At 39.4% G+C, this 27,115-nt stretch overlaps 1 protein-coding gene across 1 annotated transcript in view; it reads right to left on the reverse strand.

Annotated features, from left to right (window-relative positions):
• LOC136838582 (protein ecdysoneless homolog) overlaps nt 1–26,960 on the reverse strand; it is an 80,848-nt gene extending 53,888 nt beyond the window's left edge. Inside the window, exons 1-3 of the mRNA XM_067103788.1 lie at nt 26,925–26,960; nt 19,778–20,016; nt 12,238–12,355 (exon numbers count right to left, since the gene is read on the reverse strand). Coding sequence (XP_066959889.1) covers nt 12,238–12,355; nt 19,778–20,009 — 350 coding nt within the window. The 5' untranslated portion in view covers nt 20,010–20,016; nt 26,925–26,960. The remainder of the gene's footprint in view (nt 1–12,237; nt 12,356–19,777; nt 20,017–26,924) is intronic.
• Nucleotides 26,961–27,115: the final 155 nt, after the last annotated feature.

The raw sequence follows: 27,115 nt of genomic DNA on the forward strand, positions 1-27,115 counted from the left end.
ACCTCAGATTCATATGACTAGCAACACCATTACTGTCTGAACACTGCCAAACCATAAGGATCTACTGTCAGATCCTCTGTTTGAAATCACTAATATTTCACTGATATTTACACAAGTGAAGCCAGTAGCGCCATATTTACAAATCACTACAGACAAGACCTGAGCATTATGTCATTTCCCCTTGTACTGGTTGCTTGCAGGGTACACAGCCAACCAAATCACTATATGACAGCATGTAGAGCAGTTAATATAGGTATAAGACTCGACAATTTTAGTGCTCTCTGTACTTTTAATGAATAATCCTCATGAAGAATTTCAGAGTCAAAATATTTATTTTTTTTAACCAAATCTTATCCTAGAAAATTCACTGGATTCCATTTTTTCCTGTAAGTTGTTCAATGGTTTGTTTTACTTATTTAGTAGTTATACACATTACTGACTGAGATACCTGTCACTCTCTTCATACAAGATTAATCTTCCAAATACACTTTGCTTGTATTGGTAATCTTTCAACTCCTCAAGAGCCATAAATATGCACTATAACCTCTTCCCTTTGAGAAAGTACATCTGCAGTTACACCCTTGTCAGAACTGCCTGTTGTTGATTTCTCTATCATGGAGTAAAACTAAGAGTTATTGATTTTAACAATTTTCCTCCGTCTTTCTCCAGCATCTTTTCAAATATGTTCATGGCATGCTCAATCTTATTTCTCTAAAACTTCCACCTTGTAGTGCACTTTTCCTTTGTATACTATTTTCATATTCGTTTAATCACCCTTCGGACCATTTGTTCTTTTTTATACTATATCAAGTGGTACCCTCATCAATCTGTTTCTCAAAATTGCTTTTAGATTAGCCAGTGGTTATTACTGAAAGTTCTAGGACTATTCAAGTTTCAGTATTTCCAAAGGCTCTAATAAATTCTTAAGATGTGAGATTCTCCACTGTTCTTTGCCATATCAACATCTATCAGCTTGTATTCATTCCAGTCATTCAGTAGATTATCTGCATTTTTCAATTTTCATTTCTTACTCTGGCCCTTCCATACATTTTCAATCTTTCCACATCCATTGTGCTATCCAAAAAATTTTTTCTCTTCCTAGTTCTCCGATGACACACTATTCTGATTCTATTCCTCCCAAATGTTTTAATTTTCCCTTACCACCTGCCTTTTAGCCTCCACCCTTTTCTCCCAGTATACCTTTCTGTTTCCTTTCCTGTGTCATCTGTCCAAACTTGAGGGCTTTCTCCTTCTTGTCATTCTCCCTTTAAACATTTCCACCACCAAGTGTCGATCTTTCTATGTCCTTTCATGGATAACTCAACAGACACTGAACTACTACTGCTAGCCTTTGTGTCTTCTTTCAAAAGTTAGCACCTTCCACTTTTCTGATACTATATTTATGATACTTTTTTGACAGTACTCTTACTTGACTTCATTTTTTAGTTTCCATCTCTTTTTTAACCTTTTCATCACTATCATCTCAGCTTGCAGCAGCCCATGTTATATTAGACCTCCTTTGCCTGGTTTATTAATACAATAATTTTCTTTGATGTCATTAATACATATCATAATAAAAGCATAAACTCTGCTCTTTCTGTTTACTGTTTCTTCCTTTTTTCTAAGGTCCCACTCTACTGCTGGTGCTCTGCAAGACCCAGAAACTCACTTGTGATGTACACAATAACGCAGAAACAATATGTGTGACATAACAGAGCTTTAGCCTTTGGATGACTTCCCAGAAAATCAATGTTGTGAAATGGCTCCTCAAAACCAGAAATAACTGAGGAGAGTCAGGAGTCACGATAATGGCTTACTAACTGCCTGACAAATATGAGAGAGCCTACTATATTCCAAAACATCTTGTTAAGGCAAGGCCAGCAGACCTGATTAAGCATCATATTGGGTCCTAAATGAATAGCAAAATCCTGTGATTTCCCTCAGTATTTTCTAGGAACTACCATGTGCACATAACACCACCATTTCCACATGAGAATCTTGTCATTGAGGTTATAGCAGGAAGGAAATTTGACAGCCGCATCTGATAGCAAGGCCTCTTCATGGAGTACAGCAACAACATCAGCCTATACTACTTGATAGTAAGGCCTTTTCGTGGAGTACAACAACATCAGGCTGTACTGTTTCTCAATGTACTTTTCTGTTAAGCAGCACATCTCCCAACCTCTACCTCTAGCCCCTTCAATACAGAGGCTAGATTGCTTTCAAAATGGCCTTGTAATTCCTTATTAAAAAAACAGGTAAAAGAATGTTATTATTGTCCACAACATCATGAGAAAGAAAGCCATCTGGAAATAATTCTAAAGGACTCTCCTCTTGTTTTTTTGCATTGGTCTCCTACCAGCAAAGACTGGAGATAAATCATAATACTTGAAATCCTGTCCATAGCAACTAACACAGTTGTTGGCTTTATAATCAATACACCACTTTTAAGAAAAAATAAAGAAACCATTTCATCATGCTTCATCTGATCTTCAGAGAAAATATTTCACAAGTTAATCAGTTCTACCTACTTACGCATTTTTTACTTTTCCAGCGCCAAAAAGCTAATAACGTAGAGTTCAAGACAATACAAATATATAATAAAAAGACTAATCCCAGACACATGACCACAATTTTCACTCCGGTCTGAATCCCCATGGTAAAACCAGGAAATGAAAATGATATAGCTTTGCAATTAAGCCTATACATGGATAGATTTTACAAAAAAAATACTAAACATCAAAATGGCCAATTTTGAAGATAATCCGCACTTTTCATGGGTACATAAACCCAAAGTCTTTTACATGGATATCCTTCGTGAAAGCTAATGTGGTTGTTGAAGCTTGGAAACGAGTTTTTCAAAATTGGTGGTGTCTGTTACAGGGTTGTGGGTAGCCAACCATGCACACTTCTGCACAGCCTCAGTTTTCTTTCAACAACAGGGCATCTGAGGGGCAGTTAGAGGTGGGATCATGATAAAAGACTGAGTTTGTATATTTAGCAAAATGCAAATTATCTTGAAAATTTGTCATTTGTTTACACATTGATACAAAAACTCATGCTCATAAGGAGACTTACTCCTTAGGCAAAAGGTATCGTCTCAAGAATGTGACGGGTGCCGATCTTCCACCTGCAAATGTCATCCTTACAGTCACAGAAGTGAGCATGGGATGTGAGAGTTCAGAACTGACATGAGGACGTTCCTGTTGTCAGTCCACCACAAGAGGTGCTCCTTCACTTCCACATTCTAAGGAACACAGGGTGTCAGCGGTCCAATAGTGTACAACCAGCACTGCTTCAGGCACCACTAGGGCAAATGCATATGGAATTGTCCTAGCAGTAAAAGTTTCTCCATAGATCACAAGTTTCCCAGAAAGGCTTGCCAAAACTGAGCAAGGTGTTCCTTTCAGGATAAGAACTGTGCTGAGATCTTTCTGACTGCTGAGATGTGTCCACAGGACAGGCCTTCCCCATTATATAACCAGGTGCTTCATATTTGCTTGTTGTTTGGGGATGAGTTCAGATATCTCTGAGTTTTTCACAATCCCCAAACTGACAAACTGAGAGAACTGATCTGAATCCTGTAGCAACTGCACTTCTGAGGATGCCAAGATCACCGCATCATCAAGGTACCATAACAGATGGATCTCTAGTATGTGGGGCCCAAACCAGCACCAGCACAAACACTCATAGTCACCTGTGAGGCAGTCACCAGTCTAAAGCAAATCACTTTAGACCGATAGAATTTTCCACTGCAGATGAAGCAAAGGTATTTCCATGAGTCTGGATGGATGATATTCTTTCAGATCCAACAAAAAAATGAATTTGCCAACTCTGAAAAAAAGCCAACATGGATTGTGAGGTTTCCATCTTGAACAGAGTCTGACATATGAACTCTTTCAGAGGAGCAAGAGCAATAACTGGCATCCAGACTCATGTTGCCTTTCCCCTAGGAAAAGTCAACTGTCAAAGCCTTAATAAGAACCATCAATAACTTCCAGCTTGTCCTTCTCCAGTATCCTCTGCAATTCTGCTGACAGGACAAAAATATTTCAATGTGCCTAGAGAGTAAGCAGGATACAGGCTTAGTCTGTAAGAAAGAAAGGGAAGAACAACAATCCCTGGCCTAAAAGGTGCAAACAACCTAAGGTTTCACCCCCTGTCACTGCCATGTTGCCCAAAGATGTGACAGGCATCCCATAATTTGCAACAGTGGAATATGAGGGATGCTGATCTCAGTGACCTCCTTACCTCTTCTTCCCTTTCCTTCCCTTCCTGGCCAAGACAAGGGGGTGAAAAAGCTGGGAAGACACTCAACCCCTCCCTAAGGAAGTACACTGCTGAGAAACTAATTTGGTTTTGACAATGGAATGGCCTCTCCGAAAGTCCACGATACATGGATGGTCAGGAGTGACCAGTCACACACCTGTGAATGTGCATGGAAAAATCCATTCAAAAAATGGTAGACATGAAGAAACTCAACAAAGCACCTCTTCCATCCATGATCACCTACCCCACTGAATGGTTTATTGGTATCGCCATCTTGCACCACAAAGAAGTGACAGGCACAAAAAGACATTTCAGCTTTCTTGTGGAGGGCTGCCATCTAAGACTTCTTCCTTCTTTCTCTGTGGTCTGAAGAAGAAAAAAATGTGGAAGGTAAGGAGGGTGATGAAGATGTATGGGTGCACTTCCTCTGCTTCCCCTAAACACAGGTCACCTCAACCTAGACTTCTCCAACCCCCTAAGACAAGGCACACATCACTAAATACACATCTGTGAGAGTTGGTGAAGCAGTGTATGCACAAGTTGAACTTTGTGGGAAAGCCAAAACAAATGTAATTGGATCCTGATACCCCAACCCAAGTGAAGAACCTTTGGCCAGCATCAAATGCTCCAGGAAGGAAAACAAATAAGGCTGGTCTGGAATGCCTACGTTAGGGCATATTACATTTCTACATCTCCTTTGTCTCCTGAGATCATCTTGGTGGCAAACTAGCTGACTCTGGTCAAGCATGTAATGAAGTGGCCAATGAGAGCAGATTCTCCCACGGCAGTAATATGTATAGAATGCTCAGTTAGACTGTCAACCAGGCTGTGTATACCTTCCACAGTGAAGGGGGTATTGGTTGATGCCAAACCAGTAGGAGGTGCAGGAGATGAATATGCATAGAATGGAGAAGAGGAGATCCCAGGATTTATTTCCCTTAGAAGACACTGACAGAACACTCTTCACCTACTTCATCATCAAATTATCTCTCTCCTGCTGGGAAGGAGACCAAGACACATACTCATCACAATTCAAAGTTGAAAACACCCCTTGCCTCTGCAAGACAAAAACAAAGAATGAAGGTCAATGGCAGACAGACACAAATCACACACACACATTCTTGTCCAAGTCACATGCAATGATCATTCTTATGCACAGAAGAATCATCTGGAACCATCATTCCAATCACTGAGAGAAGAACTACTGACAAACATGCCCCAATCATGAACAACTCAAAGAAATTGGGGAAAAAACCTCAACAGCAGCCATGTTGGAGAGCATGAGCAAGTACACAATAATTCAGTTCGAGGAAAACTGAAGCTGCACACAAGTGTGAGTGGGTTGTTTCCCATATCCCAATGTAAGATTCCACCAAATCCGAAAAACCTTGTTTTCAAGCTTCAGTGGCAGTCCAGCTTTCATGAAGGATATCCACAAAACAGACAAGGGTCTGTACCTCTGTGGGGAACAAATAATTATGTGGTACATAATTTGGTCTAAATGCACACAGAATGAAAGTGATAGATGAAGTTCAAAAATCATTATACTTTAATGGATGATAGTTAATCAAGAAGTGGTAGTTTTATTAAAACATGCTGCACAAATCAGTTAGTCAGCAGCTGCCAGGCCAAAGCAGGAACTGTACATTTTTTCATGCACCTGGCAGCAGGAAGTTGTTGTAACCATATTTTTAGGAGTCAAGAGACCCCAATGGGTGGTGCTTTCGCACTTTTGTTGTTTTTAATCTTTACCAGTGATATGACTGCTAGTTAGAAAAAAAACCATGGTTAAGTATACTACTAGCCTTAACATAGTTCTGGATCTCTAATGAGTGTATTCTGAGAGGTATTAGGCTCAACTCCACAAAACTTAGGATTTTATTGATTACAGTACTGTACTTAATTTCACACTGAGCTCTCTTTGCTTTACAAAAGTCTGTTCAGACAACCTGGCCCTAATGGACAATAGTAAAATAAAGGAAACAGTGATTCAGAACAGGCGAAGCAGATACGGATGTAGGATTCCTGTAAAGGATTTGGAAGAAAGTGTGTTTATGGAAGCAAAAAATGGATGTATGAATGATTACTGAGCCAGCTATCCTTTATGGATATTAAATGCAAATAAAAAAAAGGTAAATATTGTTCACATAAAATACTAGCATTTTACATGAGAAGTAGGATGGATTGAACAGGTAAGAAACAAAAGAATCCATAAAACAAGCTGTAAAATTATCAATACAGCTCAGTGTGGTCTCTTAGCTATTCGAATAGAGGGATTTGCCGTGTGATTAATTGGTACACCATATTTCCCAGTCAGCTTTATGAACACTATAATGGGAAATATGCATAATGAAATTATTTTGTAGAAGTGAAATTAAGTTTGGAAAATTATCACTGGTGTGTATATATATATATATATTAGTTATCTGATGTGCTCCATTCAAATCTCTTATGTTGGATGAGCAAAGTGTGACATCCACTGATGAAAAAGTCCCATGTGCTTTTGAGAAATGTGTATTTATTTTTGCTGTTCACATAGCAAAGGTTATTTGAATTCATGATCTTTTCTACTGTACTGGCAGCAAGATTTGGTGATATACAACTGTAATCCCAAATAACATTTTGGGCATTAAAATCACCAATTAATAATAAAAAAGGCCCTTGGAGATTAATTCTTTAATTATAATTTTTATTCCACTGATTATATAAGGGACAACTATATTGCAGAAAACTGTAAATTAGTATTCTTCAAAATTATTTAATCATAAGGTATCTTATTGCGCATGCATACTGCAATTACAAAAGTTTTCTTTTTCTTGTGGTGGTTGTATGAGTAAATGTTTGCCTATTGATGGCACTGATTTGTTTACACATTGTAAACGTAATGCTACTGGTTCTTATTCTTTGAAGAGATGCTGTATTTCTCCAAGGTATAATCTGTTCTTAGAAACATTTACATTTCATTGGATTATATAATTATTGAATGCTTTGTGTAAACATAGTCAGATTTTTATGGTTTACAGAAGTTGATATTTTACTGTTTATCTTCAACAGAAGTTATATTTTGCTATTCTATAGGAATTTAATTCTATGGGTTTTACCATTACTGTCCTTACTACTTTCTTACTTATCTTTCATTTACATTTTTTTCTAGTAACTTATCTACAAAATTTCTGCTTTTCTTTATACTATATCAAATAGTTGATAAATATACATCTTTTTTTTGTGAATTTCTAAGTCAGATGTTTCTTTATTTCTATATTTCATGAAAATTCCTACTGTGACTTAAGGCTGTTATTTGTTACTGTATAATCTTGTTTTTACTGCTGAATTCAGTAAAGCATGTACTATTACAGCCACTTGCATCATTATGTATTTCTTTTTTCCCATGAACTTTGCTGTGGCAAGAACTGGTGACAGTTAATTACATCTACTCTTACATGGCCCTTTTTTCTTTTGGTACACTTTATCTTGATTTTGAGGTGGGGACTCTACTGACTGGTTTATTATTTATGAGGTTTATGTAATGAATTTTGTTTCTTGATACTGGTTGCTGTCTTTTGTATCTTCCATTTTGATATCACAGATGGATTACTTTTATTATGGACAAATGTTCTTTTTAATTTCCTTTTCTAGGATTATTACCTTGGAGCTTAGAAGCAGCTGCCCTAGGAGACCCACCAAAATATACAGCACACCCTCAGTGCCTTCTGGGTCATCAGTCCATCGAGAATGGACACTGCATCAAGAGCAAGGTTTCACAGAACACTTCCCCTCGCTCAGTTGTGTCAAGTACCCCAGTTTTACAGGTGGAGAGGCAAGCCTCTCACCTCCACTTTCCATCCAAGTTTTAAGAAATCCAAATAATTCTAGCCATCACACCAGTCTGCTTTTGTAGAAGAAACTGTTGTTACTGATTAAGCTGGGTCATGCCAGCATGGGCTCTTGCTCATAGAGCAGTCTGTAAGATAGGAAAAAAAAAAAAAAAAAAAAAAAAAAAAAAAACTGTTACTAAAAAGAAAAAAAGGCCTGACTACAATTTGCTAGGTCAGCAGCTGAGGTGCAAGGCTTCCAGGGCTTTGATATATACCATTATCAAAGCAAAGGGACATTGTTTTCCAGCTGCAATTCTCTAAGGCCCCCAAATCATGGCAACAGGTCAAGAATCTTGGGGGGTATAAGTCCATGGTATGCATATTTTGGGGTAGTACAGGTTGTTGCAGCATGATATTCAAACCTAAAAGTTGCATATACCTCTTAATACACCATTTATCAAAATGGGGGTTGTATAGGTTGTTGCAGCACGATATTCAACCTAAAAGTTGCACATACCTCTTATTACACCATTTATCAAATATAAGCTCAAAATTGGAGCATAGCTTTCATTGTAATGGTTTTGGTACAATGATTGTATCTCCATTTATGGTGAGACTTTCACTTTCTGCAGAACATTTTGGTCTTTGCAATTCTGATATATTGCTGAATATTAATCCCACTGATTTCAGTACCTCCCTTTTAAGGGGCATCTCCTCTTCGATGCATGGTAGGATGACCATTCCTTGCATTACATTTTGCATATCATGATTTGTTAATTCTACTCTTACCCACTAGATTTCTTTGACTTTTGAAAAACAATGGACTATGTTTGACAGTTGCTTCAATCAACCATTTTGTTTTTCTCTGAGTTCTAAAACATATTTCTCATGGGCATAACTGAGATCAAGGGACCTTCATTAGTTACCTGTTCCAAATATGCTGTCACTTTCCCTGAGTGCCCAAGTAGATATACTGGACTTTCAGCTTTTTGTGGAAGGGGTATCCATATCTACATTCATTGCAACTGCAAATTTATCATCATTTCAAGAGAAGTTTTACTCATATACTTAATGATCCTAAATTATTACAAGATGAATATGCTGCCCTCCAAAAAAAAAGTAAAGAGGAAAAAATATTTATCCATCTCAGAAAACACTTAATCATCAATGTTTTAAAGGCCATCACACCATCAAGATCAGGCTAAAAATTGAGGGTCAAGTATAACATAAATCTTTCACCTTACTCAACCACATTAGCTACTTGCATACTATGGGTGAGGAGGTATGCCATCCTAATTTACCCTTCTTCTTGATCTAAAAGTGAGCAACACTGTATTCAATACTGCGCAGGGATCATCATCTAAAGATCAATCTTGAAAGGAAAGGAAAGGGAAAAAAATGCACTGGTAAAAGACAAGAAAGCTTATTTAATTTAGCTAATGCACCTACATGTATATTAATATGAATAATGAGAATAAGTTTTGGATACTTGCTTTCTGATGCCCTGTCCCACATAAGACAGGGGGCTAGGACCCTGGGGGGCCCCATAATGCAAGGCACTTAACATGTACATTGCTGCAGCGAGCATGATTTTATTTCAGTTTGAGTAAAAAGCTATCTGAATTTGGAAAATATATGTACACCACGCAACAAAATTAGTTCTTATCCTTCATGATGGAGTAATGGTCTAAGACCTATCCTAAGTCTTCAAAATAAATTTACCAAAAATCTGACTTGGGAAGATTTCTTAATGAATTTCCTTTCAGACTCTGAGGCTTTCTATAGAAAGTGCATCTTAAACATTGTACTGTATTATGAAAAACATTAGTTACGAGGTAAGTACAGTGAATAAAATAAAGACTTGGTGAATAAATCAAATAAAATGTACAAACTGTACATAAACTTTCTTCACTTTTACATTTTGCAAAATTCCTGATTTTAAGTAAGATAGTAATACATCTCAATCATGTTTATTCGATAGTTTCTAATGAGAATGACCATTAGTATCTTCTATTTGTACACATGTATTTTAATACTGTACATTAATTCTTTTTTACTGAGATGGTTTCTTTTTGTATTGCCACAGTGATGCCACACTATAGGAGTATATAACTGATCTGTCTATCAGTTGTCCTGGCTTAAATACCATGTATACTGGCACTTACCCAATTGGGTGCTCCATTTACATTTCACTGAACTTGAGGAGTGACATGATGGGATCACCAGTCACAAAACCATCTGACATCTAACTAATATGAATCAAAGATTCTCACACTATGACTAAAAATAAGCCCTACATAACACTATTAGTAAACTTTACTTCTCACTATAAAGTCACTCTACACAGAATACAAAATCAGAGTTTAATAGTATCACCGTCTTTTTCAACTTTTCACACAACACCACAATGCATACTTTACAATATTCTGGCAAATTGATTCTTGCATAAATTTCATATAAACCAAAAGAATGTCGTAGATAAAATACCAGATTAATTTAATCCAAAGTTAGTTGAAAAAGGTGTGGAGGATGTAATGAGTAAGGAAGGACTGCAAGAGACACTAAATGAAAATGATAGACTTCTACAAGTGTCACAAAACCTGATAGAAGGAACAAAGTCTGAAGAAGACAAAAACTCAAATTACTGATTTCAAGTCACATCAAGGCAATTAACTCAGGACAATTGAAGAGATGAAAGACTGAATTCACCATTTACAGCAGAATCCTTTTTTATTATATTACTTCATGTCAGGTACTGAGTCATCCAGATAAAATAGAGCAGTAACAGTGAACCAGACAACAGGAAACCTCACAGGTTCTTAAGTGCTGACCCAAGGAAGGATCTGCCTATCATAAAAAACAGAACAATAATCCTTTGAGGAGTATGGCAAGGAATCTTTACATACTCTAAGTGTTTAAAGTAAAATTGAACTGACTGACATGCAAATAAGGTAGCTTTGGAAGTTTTCATCAAGACTGATAAACAGTTCAGTAAATAAAAAAAAAGTGTGGGGAAACATTCCTTCATTTACTTGGACCAAGGACTGTCATAAAGGTTGGATGAGATGATGGCTGAACCAAAATGTTTCAAACAGAAAAGATAAGTGAGGGCTGAGAAGAGATGAGATGAGAACAGGTCTTTTACTCATTCTTACACCTAAGAAAATTCGAGTGATATCTCCTTCAGTCGGTCAACATGTGTTCATATGATGTAAAATCTTGGGGCTTTGGGGAAACCATGGGTTCTTTCAACTTCACCAATGTACCACTGGAGGTAGTTTTCATTGTGTGAAAAAAAAAAAAGGTTGATTTTTCCAGAATTTTAGGTCATGATAAAATACATCATCTTTTGCAAGTATCTTGAGATATTGGCAAAGTCAATTTTTGCCAAATTTCCTAGTTCTCTTGATGAGTAGGAATCTATGCCTCCTACTACCAGAGGAAATGACGAGAAATATTAAAGAAGTTGGACAACTAAGCACAGAGAGACCAAATGGGGTGGATGAAGTGTAAAATCTCAGCTGGGGACTAAGGGATGCAACACCCCAAACATACACATCACAACAGCGATTAACGAGGAATGCAATCATCAAAGACCAGAGCTTAATACTGAATACTGTATACACAAAATAGAGCTTTGGAAGCATGTCTTCACTGAGCAAGACCTCTGTACCCTAAGAGAACATGTTTTTCTCACTGGTAAATTTAGTAAGTGATCCCTACGTACAAAAGTGATATGTTCTACTAAGGTGAAATTTGTTCTTCATACCCTACATACCAAAGTGATATGTTCTACTAAGGTGAAATTTGTTCTTCATACCCATCAGGATTTGTACTAGTGCAAGACTGCACACAATTAACACACAGGTAGGAATGTAAAAGAAATACTCCTGAATGAGCGGAAAAAAAAAATTAACCAGTCTCAGCATAGAAGATTTAATTTAAAAAGTTTACATTGCATGTAAGCTAAAATACCCCAAAAACCTGAGGTGTCTCAGGGCTTTCCTCCCCAGAAAGCATCCCTAGAATGCCACTGTTTTTAAGCAATAGCAATTACTGCAACTTGAACTGTTTATCAAAACCTCATACTTACATTTTAAGGACTGAGCATAATATATGTAAGAACTAGAAGAACACTTTCTCATTCGCTTACCTGCATACTAAGCCAGGAAAATCCTGAGTAAGGGTCATTAGAAGAAATACAATGAACCATTCATCATCCAAGAAATCACCCACTACAGTTGAACCATAAATATGAGGGTCAAGTGTATCTGAAATAAAAGGATAACTGAATTATTTCCATAGCAATTCTATACAAGGTCATAATTTTAATGAGGGTCACTGTCACTTGTCATATCTAAATAATAATCATGCTCAAAGCACCCTTGGAATACCTAATATTTTAAGAAGAAATCTTAAACCTTTTAATATACTTTTGTTTCTTTTATTTCAGTGCAAAATATTAACTTTTATTTAATGTTCATGTTTTACATTAAAGGAAGGAAAAAAGTAAGTATACCTTAGTTTAACCAGATCACTGAGCTGATTAACAGCTCTCCTACGGCTGGGCCGAAGGATTACACTTATTTCACGTGGCTAAGAACCAATTGGTTACCTAGCAATGGGACCTACAGTATATTGTGGAATCCGAACCACATTATACCGAGATATCACCAGAAATAAATTTCTCTAATTCTTCACTGGCCGGCCGGAGACTCGAACTCGGGCCTAGCAGAGTGCTAGTCGAAAACTCTACCGACTCGTCCAACGAGGAACTATTAAAGGAAGGCAATTCCTCTAAACCACAGTAGGTGGTGTAAGAGAAAGACACACCTTTACTAGGATTAACAAACCTAAATCTCTCACTTCCTCCCATCAGTAGAAATTCTTTGCTCAGGAGACACTAGATAGTCTCCAGCCGTGAAGAGATAGGGACTCCACAGACTAGTGGAACCTCTCTGTGTGGGGTTGGCAAAGGAGGTTGTGCCATGGAGGAATCTCTCTCAGTGCCTTGGATAGTAGAGCTAGCAGGTCCAGGTAACACTCAGCATGTGGCCATTTGGGAGCCACCAGAGTCATTCTGAGATTCGTGGTGATCATCACCCTGTTAACCACCTGACAAATAAGACAGAACGGAGGAAAAGCATACGTGTCGAGATTGTCCCAAGGGTGCTGAAAAGTGTCCTCCGCTGTAGCCCAAGGGTCTGGGATGACAGGGCAAAACACCGGCAACTTCCTGTTGTGCTGGGTTACGAAAAGGTCTATCACTGGTCATTCCAAAGGTCGAACAATCTTTCAACAACATCTGGGTGCGGTGACCATTCTGTCCCTATCACCTGACCCTGACAACTGAGTTTGTCTGCCACTACATTCCTTTTGCCCGGGATGTATCTGGCTGACAACTCCACTTAGTGTGCTATTGCCCACTCGTGCACTTGCACCATCAACTGATGAAGCTGAAGAGACACTAGTCCCACTTGCTTGTTGACATACGCCACTACCGTGGTACTGTCCCTCATGAGTACCACAGAATATCCCATCCCCAATCCTGGAATTCTTGGAGAGCTAGAATGGCTGCCTTGAGCTCCAGGATGTTGATGTGGAAGTGCTTGTCGTTCTGATTCCACACACCCGAGGTTAGTAACTCCTCCAGGTGTGCGCCCCCTCCCTCCCTTGAAGCATCCAAAAACAGAAGCATCTCGGGAGGGGGAGTGTGAAGCTGAACTCCTATTACAAGGTTCCTGTCATCTAAGCCACCAGCTTAAATCCTGTCTCACTTCTCTCTCGAGAGGAATGGGAAGGGACGGCAGGTACCCCGCTTGAGACCAGAAATCCTTCATTCTCCACCAGAGGGAACGAAGGTGAAGTCGCCCATGAGGGGCCAGCTTCTCCAAAGACGATATGTGACCAAGAATGACTTGCCACATCTGCGCTGGTTGTTCCTGTCGGGACAGGAACGATTGCGCTGCCTCCTTGAACCTGCTGATCCAGGAGTCTGAAGGGAAGACTCTCACTGCTGCTTGCTGTAACTATCAGCACGCCCAAGTACTTTATCCTCTGCTTGGGTATGAGGTCTGACTTCTCAAGATTTATCGCAATGCCTAGGCTGCGACAAAAATCGAGGAGGCAATCTCTGTCCTAGAGCAACTTCAAACGTGAGTTCGCCAGGACTAGCCAATTGTCAAGATACCTCAAAAGACATATCCCATGAGAGTGTGCCCAAGTCGATACAAGGGTGAACACTTGCGTGATCACCTGGGGAGTGGTTGATAGCCAGAAACAAAGTGCTCTGAATTGGTATACCGTCCTGTTAAGGATAAAGTGGAGGTACTTGCAGGACTGATGGACAGGTATCTGGAAATACGCATCTTGTAAATCCACCGTAAGCATGAAGTTGGACTCCCTGATGGCCGCTAGCACTGACCGTGTCGTTTCCATCTTGAACCGAGTCTGTCAAACAAATCAGTTCTGGGCAGATAGGTCTACAATCGGTCTCCATCCCCCTGATGCTTTCTCTACAAGAAAGATCTTGCTGTCAAAACCTGGAGACCAATCTGTCACGACTTCCACAGTGCCCTTGTTTAGCATTGCCTTCACCTTGTTCTGTAGGATGAGGTCCTTTGGCAAGCCAGGGACATATGTTTGTAGATGGACCGGTTGGTTGGTGAGAGGTGGAGGCAACTTGAAGGGAAGTAAATAGCCCACCTGAAGGACATTCACGACCCAGGTTTCTGCTCTGTGTCGCTGCCATGTTGCCCAATGGCTAGACAGGCAAACCCACACCAGTGGCAACATATGGAGGGGAACGCTGCCCCTAGCATCTTCCTCTCTTCTTTCCCCCCTACCTGGGTAGACAGAAGACCAAAAGTGATTATGGTTTGCACCCTTCCTAACAGGGGCAGAGGAAGGCTGTGTGTTCCCACGAGGGACCTTAGGATTTTGGGGTTTCCTAGGGCCTGCAGAGGAAGAGCCAGCCTGACACGTGGGTCGGGCTGCAATGGGGCAAGAAGGCCCAGAGGTCTTTGCCACTGCATGGTGGAAGAGGCAGTCGTTGTCATCCACCCTTCAACGATCCACCGCAGCGTCCACTTGCTCCCTGTCAAAGAGAGAAGTGGAACCCAGCAACGGTCCATTTCTCAAGGTCAAGACTAACTCAGGACTAACAAACTTAGAAACTCGGTAGAGAGCTGCGTCTCTCCTCTTAAGGATCAAATTTGCCCACAGGTTAGCTGTCTCATGGGCTAGGTAGGTGATGGTCCTACCCCAGACAGGAACAGTCTATTAAGGTTAGCCATTTTCTCGTTGGTGAATGACGAAGAGGAAGTGATCATCTTAGCTACTGTGGTGGACCAATGGTCCATCCTAGAGACTGCTTGAAATGTTGCCATGGCAGTTGTTTCCAAGGTAGCTGACTCCTGCCACTCCAATGACAGACCTGGACCGAGACGAACTAAGTCTGGATCAACCTGTGCTGTCGGAATTGACCTCTCCAAGTGGCTATAGAATTGCTTCTGATGAGGAACAGGTGGAGGAAGCAGCTTGAATGAGCAGCTGGCCCAAAGTGAATTCTCCCTCCCAGAAACAAGAGAATTCACCTAACCTAGGAAGGAACAATCTCATTGGCAGCCAAGGTCTAATCCACAAGATTATTGTACTGACGAATCAGTTTAACAATCTCGACGTAGGAACTCTGCAGCTCAGGGGTATCAGCGTCCTTTGGGAGATGACCTTCCGGCCCCTCCAAGTGGTGGTCCTCCCGAGTTGCTCTCTCTGCAGATGAGAGATCCTCTTCAGAACCCCCAAGTCCCCTCTCTGACACCCAAGCATACATCCGTTCTGGTCCAAAGACCGAACCGGGGTGTACGAAGGGCTGCAATGGGACGCCAAATCCCAACTGCCAACTTGAGTCATGTCCGTTCCAGCGCTCCCAGGCAAACCCCCAGGTTAAAGGGACAGGTGAGAGGGACCCAAGCACCCTTTGCGGACTTGCCAAAGTCTCGGCAGGAGAGGAAGGCCGTGAATGATGGTCAATCTGTGGTGACAGTTGATGCACAGGTCTGGGAAAGCTCCCGTCATGTGCAGGTGAATGGGGGTTGTCCATGGGAGAGCGCACTCACTCCCATGAACGCAGGTGGAAGCTATCCCAAGGAGAGTAAATCAGCTCGCAAACGCAAGCAGGAACTGCCCCTGGGAGAATAATTGCACACTCTCAAGCAAAAGTGTGGGCTGTCCCGATGATGTGCTGGACTCTTCTTCGAGGCCATGGCCTCTAAGTGCGAAGAAGAGTTAATAGGCGACCTCCTCCATGCTCTGTATGGCGTGTGAACTCTACAGTCGGCATCGCTAACTCGGGACCGTTGGAACCTAGGCAGAAAAACCTTCACCAGCGCAACAAGTGTACGTGGATCGTCCGGGGTACGGGAGCGTGCCACAGATGATGTTGCTACACAGGGGTCCGTGATGGGAATGAGTCTCCAGGTCATAACTTGGAGCCCTGTGCTGAAGAAGGTTCTTTACCAGACATGTTAAGTGTCTGTTGTGTGGCCTCCATGCCTTGGGTGTCAGTATACATGGGGGATCCATGTACATGGACTAGGCTTGTAGAAGCCGCATCATGGCTGACCAGAGTGCTGGCTGCTTCTGCACCTCAGATGTCCGGAGATGTCCAAGACACAGGTTCCTTGTCCGGGGACGGGGAGTGTCGTAGAGAGATCCTTGTGTTTCTTCCTTATAAGAAAGCATGTCATGAAAGGGCCGATGGGCCCTATTATGGTCTAGAGCAGTTGCCTTTTCCCTCTTTGGGACTGTCCACATAATGGGACCCTTAGAAAAAGGGGAGGAGGCAAGAGTAGGTGAAGATGATACTGAAAATGACAACGAAAGCAAAAGGGATCTCTTCTTCAACGTCCTCCTGTGGTCACATTTGTACCTCTTCATCAACTCATCCAGAAGATCCTTACTGTCGGGAGACTTCGAAGGGCACTTCAAAGTCGATGGGATAGGAACAATAGCCATGGTGACACTGAATCCCGTAACCAAAACTGTAGTTCCAGTTACTAACGCAGTAGAAACGGGAGGTAGACTGGAGGCACTAAGGTGCGCAATCAAGCCCTGCACCGATGGCTCCCCGGGAAGACCTAAGAACAGTCAAGGGTTCCTAAGATCTTGAAGTCTTCCTGATCTCTCCCAGACCTGAAAAAAATGAGTTATCAGGGGCTGCTTCCCTTTGCCCAGGGGGAGAATGCTCCCCCTGCCCGAGCAAACGGAGGAAGTCCTTGAGTGACTGTGATCAGCCCCCGCCCCTCCACGAGGAGGGGTGACCCCTCCCCTAGAAGAGGTAGCAGGGAAAGGGAGCCGCATGGGAAGAGACAAGGGGCTACCCAGTGTCCTCAGAGGCGAACACCTCTCTGAGGACAAGTGGGCAGCCTTCTTAGACTTCCTCTTTCCAGCAAACCTCATCCACTGCTCCAAGGACCAAACGCGACACGCATCACAATTATCAATCATAGAGCACACATGTTTGTGACATTTCATGCAAACAGTATAGAGGTCCACTTCAAGGGGTGAGAGAAAGCAGCTGCATCACCACTTTCCAACACCTGGGCAAAAGCGGGGTCTAGGCTTAGATGATTCTTGGGTCTGCATAATAAACCAAGATTATAAGAACAGATTTCACAAAATACGCAAAGCGCAACAACAAGGAAGGAAAAAACCAGGTTGAAGTGCAGGTGAGAACTGCCGGCAAACATTCGGGCAAAGGAAGGCTTAGAGATGCGTCTGCTCTGGACGAAGGCTATATGGCAAGTGGATGCACAACTCAGCAACGCGAGGTGGTGAGGGTACCCCTCACCCCTCCCACCGGTAGTGAAACTACCGGACAACCTTGTTGTGTCGAACAGCCTGCTCCGGCTTGCGCTAAAGGTAATTCCTATATAAAGACCGATGATTTGTATTCGTGTAGGAATAAGGAAAAAGTGTTGTCAGGAAAGTGGCCCATGTGATTTTTGTGGGAATGGTGTGGGGTAAACCTCTGTCCTGTACACTGAATGTTGGACAGTATCAGAAGAGGTGCTCAGCAATACAGATTATACTTTGAGTGAGAGATGGGAGGAGCAAATCCAGTCATGACAGATGGGCAAGTCTTGAAGAGGCAGAGCATTTCTGTTACCATGGGAACACCCTGAGTGAAGCAGGAGTTCAGAGACGAGTAAGAGAGTAGCTGCAGCACAGATGAAACTGAAAGATAGCCTCTCATTAGTAGGGAGCAGAGAAGAATTTTGGCAGGTACTACTTTATTCAGCATAAACATGGGTACTTAGAAGGAAAATGAAGGAGACTGGAAAAGCTGTCCACAGAATATTAAAACTGATGGCCAGAGTATGGTGGGAAGACTGTAATATGAGTGAGGAATGAATAAAGAAATGGGGTATCAAGAAGCAGGAAAAAGCAGATGGTTTGTACCTTTTAGGAATAAAGCAGTAGAAATACAGACCTGTAGCGAAACCACAGAAATCATGAAGAAAGAGAATAGATGAAGCCCTAAATCTCAAGAGTTCAGACAGAATGAGCACAACACATCAAAGTGGAAAGAAGTAATTTTATACATCCAACCTCATAATTAGTCAAACTGAGGTAAAAAGTTTATGATGCTGATTCCAATTTTGTTTATTAACAACACTTTTCTAAAAACATAAATGTGCTAAAACAAAACATTTGGTTAAAACTGTAAAGTACAGTGTACTTTAGGCTATAAATACTGTTCACTGTACATGGAATTACTGTTAGCAGTGTATATCTTGAGTGTTCAAGAGTAGGCTTAACTACAGGGTCCTCAATACTTGCAAAGAATATATTTCACTTAAAAAAAAAAAAAACAATCAATCTTTATTTGTACAGCATTATTTACGTTTCATAAATATTTATAAATGCAAAATGGCGCAGGTAACATATACCACAAACTCCATTTGGCCTAGGCTAGGCCATTGTCACTAAGTCCAATTACACACTGGGCCAATAAAATTTTGGGTCTAAACATTGTCTCCCCATAGATGATGGGAAATGAAAACATCCAAGTTTAATTTGGATATCAACATAAACCAGAGGCACTAACAAATATGAGTAGCTATCTCCTAGGACATCACATATTCACATAAGTGTTTCTGCTAAAGTGAGCATTGCAATGGTATATTAACCATAGGGGTAGGTTCTTTCGCTTGGAAGTAGAAAAATTCTGCAGTCCAAACTTTAGTCAAATCATTATCTGACCCGCTTGTGCCTATCTGCTGTTAAAGCAGATGATGATGCTAAGCATATAGACCTACACATGGGTAACACCAGATGCACATAAGAGTATTCAGATAAAGACCTGGGTTTGTATTCTTATATAAACAATAGGGTGTCTATTTATTAAATTTAAAATTATTTTAAATTTTGATACAATATTTTAAAGAAATTTTAATGGTACCAACTAAGGTTGATGTTCTTCTTAAAGAAATACAAAGGAATGAGGGCAACGGCGAGTGATAGAAGAGTTCCTTTCCAAGAGTAACTCTTATTTAGTCAACTGACTCCTAAACTGATGTGGATAATGAAGCTGATGAAGTTCAAGCAACAAAATGGTTTATATTTGGTATATACAAATCACTGTTCTGCTTAAAATTTTGTTTTCCTACTGGATATATCACAAGACTAACCTGCAGGTTCACTTCCCGAGGAGTGCTGACCTACTCTTAAAATAAATGGCTGATTATTCCAAATATACTGATGAGTATACAGAGCAACGTGAGCTTGAAACTTAGAAATCAACTCCTCAAGCTTTTCCTCATCTACAACTGGAGTGCCATTTTCAAGGTGGGGAAATAGCCAATATCTTATAGTTTCTTCTTCCTCCACAACCCTTTTACTATTGAAGAGACTGCAAGCCATTCTGAATCTGAAAAGGAAAAGAAAATTCTCAAATCAGCATTCCAGTAACAGAAAATGCCATGGGGAAATTAAGAAAAGTTTATATCCTCATAAAACAAATCTATTGTTTATACAGACACCTTATCACTTGTTGAAAGACCAAGAGTTCACCTGCTTGATGACAAATAGCAAAGCAGCATCATTAAAACCTTATTCATGGGAGCACCACTCATATCTACCAAAAACTGACACATTAATGAATGATAAAAAATTAAATCTGACAGTAACTGCCTCCTACTTTAGTACTTCATATTAAGCTTACTAGGTTTTCAGTTTCAAATTTGTGACAGTGCCAGTCAATTATCATTATTCTTATTTTTAGTTTTATTATTACTACTGCGTTAAAATCATTATCATTTCTACTGTAACAATAAATTGCCCCAGTCATTTTCAGTTATTAAGTCTAAACTTCGTGTATTCGTCTCCCCAGATTTGTTATGTTGTCTCACTAACCTCATCTATAGGCCTATGTTGGGGCAAGGAGGCATTATCAGCTTTTGGTCACTTATAATATGCACCTAATCGTAGTAGCCATGTAAGGAAGTATAAATATTCTCAGAGGCAGCTCTGGATATCTTGACTGCTTCGCCACTTTGACTGTTGAATCCCCCATAAAACTATGTACCCTTCATAAACTATGTATAATTCCTCTTCAATTGGTCACTACTCTTTTAACAGCCTTCCAAAGATGTGTGTTTTTTGTATCATTCAACATAAGGGAGCAGCAAATGCACCAGTTCCTCTTAAAAGTTGCTAGACAATAACTCAATCTTCCAAAAGAATAAGTTCAGGATACATTAAGGGCTGTGGGGTTCAAAGCTAGCCCTGACACTACAGGAAACAGCATCCTGGGCAAGGTTAGGTTAGTTAAGGATGTAGTTCTTTTATGTGATATTTGGCATTTTTCTTCCAGAAAAGTCAGGGAGATCTACGAGCTGATACCCAGGTCATTTAAGACACAGCACCACATGCGAAGTTATGTAGGGTGGGAGGATCCATGTGGAGCATATTCTGCCACTCAGACAGAACACTGGATCCTATGTGACATAAGAGGTTAGGTTAGGGTAGGTAAGTTAGAGTGTCTTCATTGTATGTGGCATCTTACCCTTTTGCCAGGAGAAGTGAATTTCCTTTATTCTTTTAATACCAAAAAATTACAAAAAATATTACTGGTTAATGTCAGGAATTAAAATGTTTAAAATGTTGTTTATACCAGAAAAATTATAAAGAGCAATTACTTTATAATTTTCATACTTAGGCCTAACAAGATTTTTAAAATTTAATTTCCGAGTAACAGAGCCTACTAGCAAAAAGAGAAAAAAAGGGATATAGGCTACGCTGCTCTTCCTACCAATTCTCTTGAATTCTGAGTGTGTTTCACAACTATTACTTGTGTTTCTTGCTAATTTATTTATTATCCCACTTACCCTTGTTGCCCCTCAAGGCCCCATTAGGCTAAAATCATTGTTAGGGGAACAGGCTTTGACTGTGGCCATGGATACGGGACCGAAAACAAAGAGGTCTGGCCTACTCCAAGAATGAGATTACTCAGCCCAAAAAAAGCAACGGTTTCCGTTATTAGATGGTCATTAATTTATACATAATACCCTACTGACCAACAAAACGCTAAGCTACATAACGTCAACTACGCTAACTGGAAGCCTTGCAGACATCCTAATTTTAGCCACTAGGTCTAGGTCTACGATCATTACGCCATCGGTCTACCTTATTGTCAAATCGTATTTAAGTAGAATTTCGTTTTACCATGAAAAAAAATGGTCACAAGTACATAAAACCGACAAACATTTCTGGAAAAATACTTTCCCTTCACCTAAAACTGCGTTGCAGAAAGACACTGATCTTTGTCTGGACTTACAAAGCTCAGCTTTTGTTTTTTCATACTAAATTCTAAAGAAGATTAATCTATTGCCAAACTGGAAAAAGGCTATTTCAAAGTAGATAAAAATCTTACCAGATAAGAAAAGACGGACTATGTACCACTAGTAATAACAATTGAGAACCGTATCACTCGCGGGCTAACTAAGGGTACCACTTTCCAACCAAAACATAGAACGCTCTGGCTCACAGGTAACGTTTCTTGCTAACGTTTATTCAGTCTCGTAATCGTTTCGCAATGATTACAGCAGGTAAGTCCTGCAAGAATGGACACTTTCCATTTCAGTAGCACTCTATAAAAGCATTTTCATAAAATTAGATAATCATATGCCTAAATTGCAGGATATTAAAGATTAAATTTATGTTTGCTAGATGTACAAAGCCTAAAAAGCAAAATCTGATGTAAACAAAAAGTGGATATATATATGGAATTGCTTTTAATAGTCCCAGACAGTACTAGGACTATTAAAGGGTCGAGGTTGAAAACGTTGCAAAGAAATAGCATTATCCTAGAATTACAGATAGAAACAAAATATAAGAATATATTTTGTTAGGTACTGGTTGCTTTAAATCATGTTACATACTTCAAGCACCTGGCTGGTACTATATACAGTATTTCCTGAAAGGAACACTGATAACGCAGAGCCAAGTAACAGAAGCTAAAATGTGAACGTACAATGTCAGAGAATAAAATAATATTGAATTACTCCACCTACTCATTCCAGTGGCCACCGTCAAAAGCTGACAGAAAATGGGAGAATGGTTTGGTAAAGAATAAGCAATTGGCGGACTGATTTTGAATTATCAGTTGCAAAACTTTTGGGGTCACTGACACCAATACCTGTAGGATGAGCGAAGGTAGAAGAGGGCGCGTAGAGGAGCATCTAAAACGCTGACAGATGTGACAAAATCCACTAAACTTGTCGCAAATCACAATCTAATAGCAGCAAATAGGTTTGAAGTTACCCTTTCAAATGAAGAATTGGAAATCTGTCCAATAGTAGTTATTCGGTGAAGTGTAAAATCATCATCATCCGCAAATACTTCCGCTTGTTAAACGGTTTGATCTATTTATGAGTTTGAGTTGAAGATATCGAACACTATTCTAACTTATTTTCAATGCAAATACCACCATGGATTTTAGTATCGTAGGTTTAATTATGCTAGATTTGGAAATATGCTTTAAAAACACTTGACAGTTCCAGAGTTAGATTACCACCACATCAAATGAAAAATCTTTTTCTTAATGCTGAAAAAGACTGAACTACTCGCTACGATTTGTGTCCCATTATGAAACCCCACTCTGACAAGCTAAAGAATAAGAAGACGGGGAAATGTCATCATAATCTTCACATTTTCATGACTGCGAGTTCTTAGACGAACAATTTAGCTAACAAATTTAGTTACTTCAAGAACAGCAACAAGGAAAAAACCAAGATAAATAATAATACATGAACGAGGAACAAAACACAATAAGAAAATTAAGATGACAATTTTGACGTGAGTATGCTTTACGATTACACCTATCACATAACCGGTATCATCATCCAATAAAGACATCGTGTGAATAAAACTCGGAAACACGCCTGAAATCATCGAATTACGGGTCTATTGGCATTTGCTTCCTTTCGTGTGATCCATTTGAGAGCTAGTTTCATTACACCAATGACACTAAATTTTATTGTTTGCTTTCGTTATTGAATACTGTTTCATTGGTGTTTATTAACCTGTTCTTATAAGATACTTATTATTAATATACTGAAATTATTCATATTTACATCCATTCATCAGCCTCACATGTTCCATTTCAACATAGAAAATGATACCTATTCCTATACAAGATTATATATGACAAGTGTAGAAAAGGGCATGGAGCTAGTGCCACTCCCTCAAAAAGGAAATGCCCACATGCATAATGTGATTTAATACATATAGTTGCACATAATGCATAGAAGTTGCGGGAGCTTTTGCGTTTTAATATTTTATATTGTCTTTTACTCCTTATTCTTCTTTATAATTCACGATTCTTGTTAACACCAATCTGCGGCCCACTAAGAGGCAAACATGTGACTTGATTAGTGCCACAGCCCTGCGGTCCTTGACCTCACTTGGATTGTGGGCTTTCATCGATGAACCAGACCAGATGTCGGTACCAATTAGGGGTTAACTAATGGACATTATTATTTTTATACGAAATCCATATTTACAGAAAATACTATGGGGAAAGGAAGCAAAATAAGAAATCATTTAGGTTTTATGTGGAATAATAAAATAACTGACACTGTTTGTTGCTGATGATAGACTTCATTCACTGAAACATACCTCTGATAAATTAAGTTCGATTCTAGGTAGAAAGAAGTCAAAAGATCGTGAATTTTTGCAAAAGAATTAAATAGGGCCCATGACAAAAAATAACCTATTAATTTATCGTAAACGTCACCCCTTTCTAACAAAGTAGTTGCTATAATGGTCAGTAGACTATAAAAGCACTGTTAGGCAGCAGTTTTGAAGATTGCCAGCCAAAGATCACACATATGAACCGGGCTCCTTCCCTCAGCCTACCCTAAAAAGTGTGACGATGGCATTCAGGTGATTGATTCAAACCTGACATAAAATAGAGGCCAGACTCCCACATAACCAGGAGGCTTTGCTTCCTTCTGTAAATCACCTATTAAGATAAAAATATAAAAAAACATTAACATTGGTGGCCTGGACCATGTTCATAGGTAGCGGGTTTTGCATTGTAAGACGCTGGTTTGAGTGGACAACACAATGATTCAAGACCAATGCAATTACAAGTAAAGATGACCTTGTGAATACTGAACTGAATGGCTGACAGAGTAAATTAGAACGGCCATGACAGGACAGGAACTTGCAATTCAGAGTACTGAAGTTAAAGCTACCTGTTGATTAGAATTCAGATTATGTAAATTAGAATTTTGGTCTCGGTGTGAACCAAATTACCAATAAAAGATCGATGTTAACTGAAATATTGAATGGATAAAGATCTTCCGGTGACGCCGAACTAGAAATTCATTAGAGAAATTGAAAAAATCGAAAGCAATCCATTATTTTTATTCTGGGTGACAGATTGGATTTTCTGTCTGTACAAGAAAGGACTGCAGTGATATAGGTGACATATTTTGATAACTTCGCATTCTTTTTTCTTGATTTCTTAAAATTTCGGACGACCAACAATCTATCAGCTCAAAAGTGCTCCAGTTGAGGGAACAGAAAATAAAGCCGATACGCCTCAGTGCAGGATATGTCAGCAGAAGGCAGGAATTAATTTGCCCCTCGCTTAAACATTTGGAGATCTGAAGACTCCACAACTGCACCAGACAAGCTATTCCACATTGCAGTTGTAACCAAAATAAAACTCTTAGTTAACTAAGCAGTGTTGAGAAATTCAGTGTCGTGATTAAATTGTTGTATATTAAAAATTCCCAGTTATATAAAAAAGATATTATTGTATGAGACAAAAACAGACTTTCGAACACCTGAAATGTGTTCCTCCTCACTAGAGAGAAATACCGTTCAGGTGTTCAAAAGTCTTTGTTTTTATCTTTTACAGAATATATAGTTTATTGATATAATTGTGAATTTTTAATGTAGTTTTAAACCGGATACTAGAAAACGACATACTGTTTGCGGCAGCAGCAGTCTGCCTAGTGCTGGAAGCAAAAACAGTTAGGTCAGGTAAAAAAAAAAAAAAGTGTAGAGTATGCTTACCGTTGTAGCACAATTTATGGAACAAGCATAATAAACTGACTTCACATGTATGCCGCAAGTAGACATTAAGACCTGGCAAAATAAACCTGACTAATGACAAATCTGCGTCCAAGAGTTTGAAGTAAGGGTCAGCACCTAAAGACCACACTGGAGAACAGTACTTCAACAAAGAAAGAAGAAGAGGGTTAAGACGCTTAGATAATGGTTTCATCGCGAAATAGGCTACTCGAAAAACATTTTTTTTAATGATGCTGCGGCAGTTTTTGGGAGAATGTATTCGAAATAATTCATCCAATGGACAACAGGCTGAACAGGAAATTGATGGGTTGATAAAATAATCCTAAATTCTCTTAGATATTATTACGTTTAGAGATATTCATTCTTGAGACCATGGATATTCTTTGTCATGATCATTTGGGTCGATAATCAAGGCACAACGCGGTACCTACCAGCCAAATGTCACGTAGATATAATAATAATAATAATAATAATAATAATAATAATAATAATAATCATCATCATCATCATCATCATCATCATCATCATCATCATCATCAGACCTGACAATGAGAAAAGTAGCCCTCGTAAAAGATTTTAAGTGTATTTCTAATAATATAGAAAGTTATTATAACTCACAAGGGAAGAGACCTATTTTATCCACATCTTTAAAGAATGTGATTGATTGTTTTTCACAGTACTAAATAATAACGATGATAATATAACTTCACACTGAATATGGAGTCATAACGAAAACTCAAGAAATGTAAGAATTGTTGATATGTAACTTTAACACTGATTAATTAAATTAACTTTGCTATTTATCCCTCCTAACTTAGAACACCATTCTGTTCTGTTTTTGTTTTCATTTTACACACGCTGAGTTCTAAGACTACCACAGCACTCTTTAGAAACGCCCCTTCACGCCGGAAGCCCCTCACTGCAAATTCTCTTTATCGACTCAGTATCTTAAGCTAACTGGTTGCAAAATATTACGTGTCATCAATGCTCTGTATCTGCTTATCTTCTGCGACACTGGCTGTACTTGTCAATTTCTGGTTGTGGTTGAACTGTTACGAGGTTGCAACTAAACAGACGAAACACATGCAAACTGACTACATATTTGCATATTGAAAAAATATAATCACTATATAAATGAAGAGGTCTTAAATACAAATTAGTACTTCTCCGGCTTAAGCATTATTTTCTATATTCAATGAACATCGCATTTGTAATACGTATTTGTTTCACCTTAGGGTTCCGCGGAGCCCTGATAAGGAATCCCTGGTCCAGAGGACAATGACAGACAATACTCTCTCATATGATCTATACAAATGAGTCATATCCCTACGGAGTGCAGGGTTGCTTTTCGTTAAAGAAAACTACGTCATTCATTATCCATTACATCATTCACAAATGGAGAGGCTTATTTTAAAAGCTCA

This window comes from Macrobrachium rosenbergii, chromosome 5, assembly GCF_040412425.1.
Source record: "Macrobrachium rosenbergii isolate ZJJX-2024 chromosome 5, ASM4041242v1, whole genome shotgun sequence".
NCBI lineage: Eukaryota > Metazoa > Arthropoda > Malacostraca > Decapoda > Palaemonidae > Macrobrachium > Macrobrachium rosenbergii.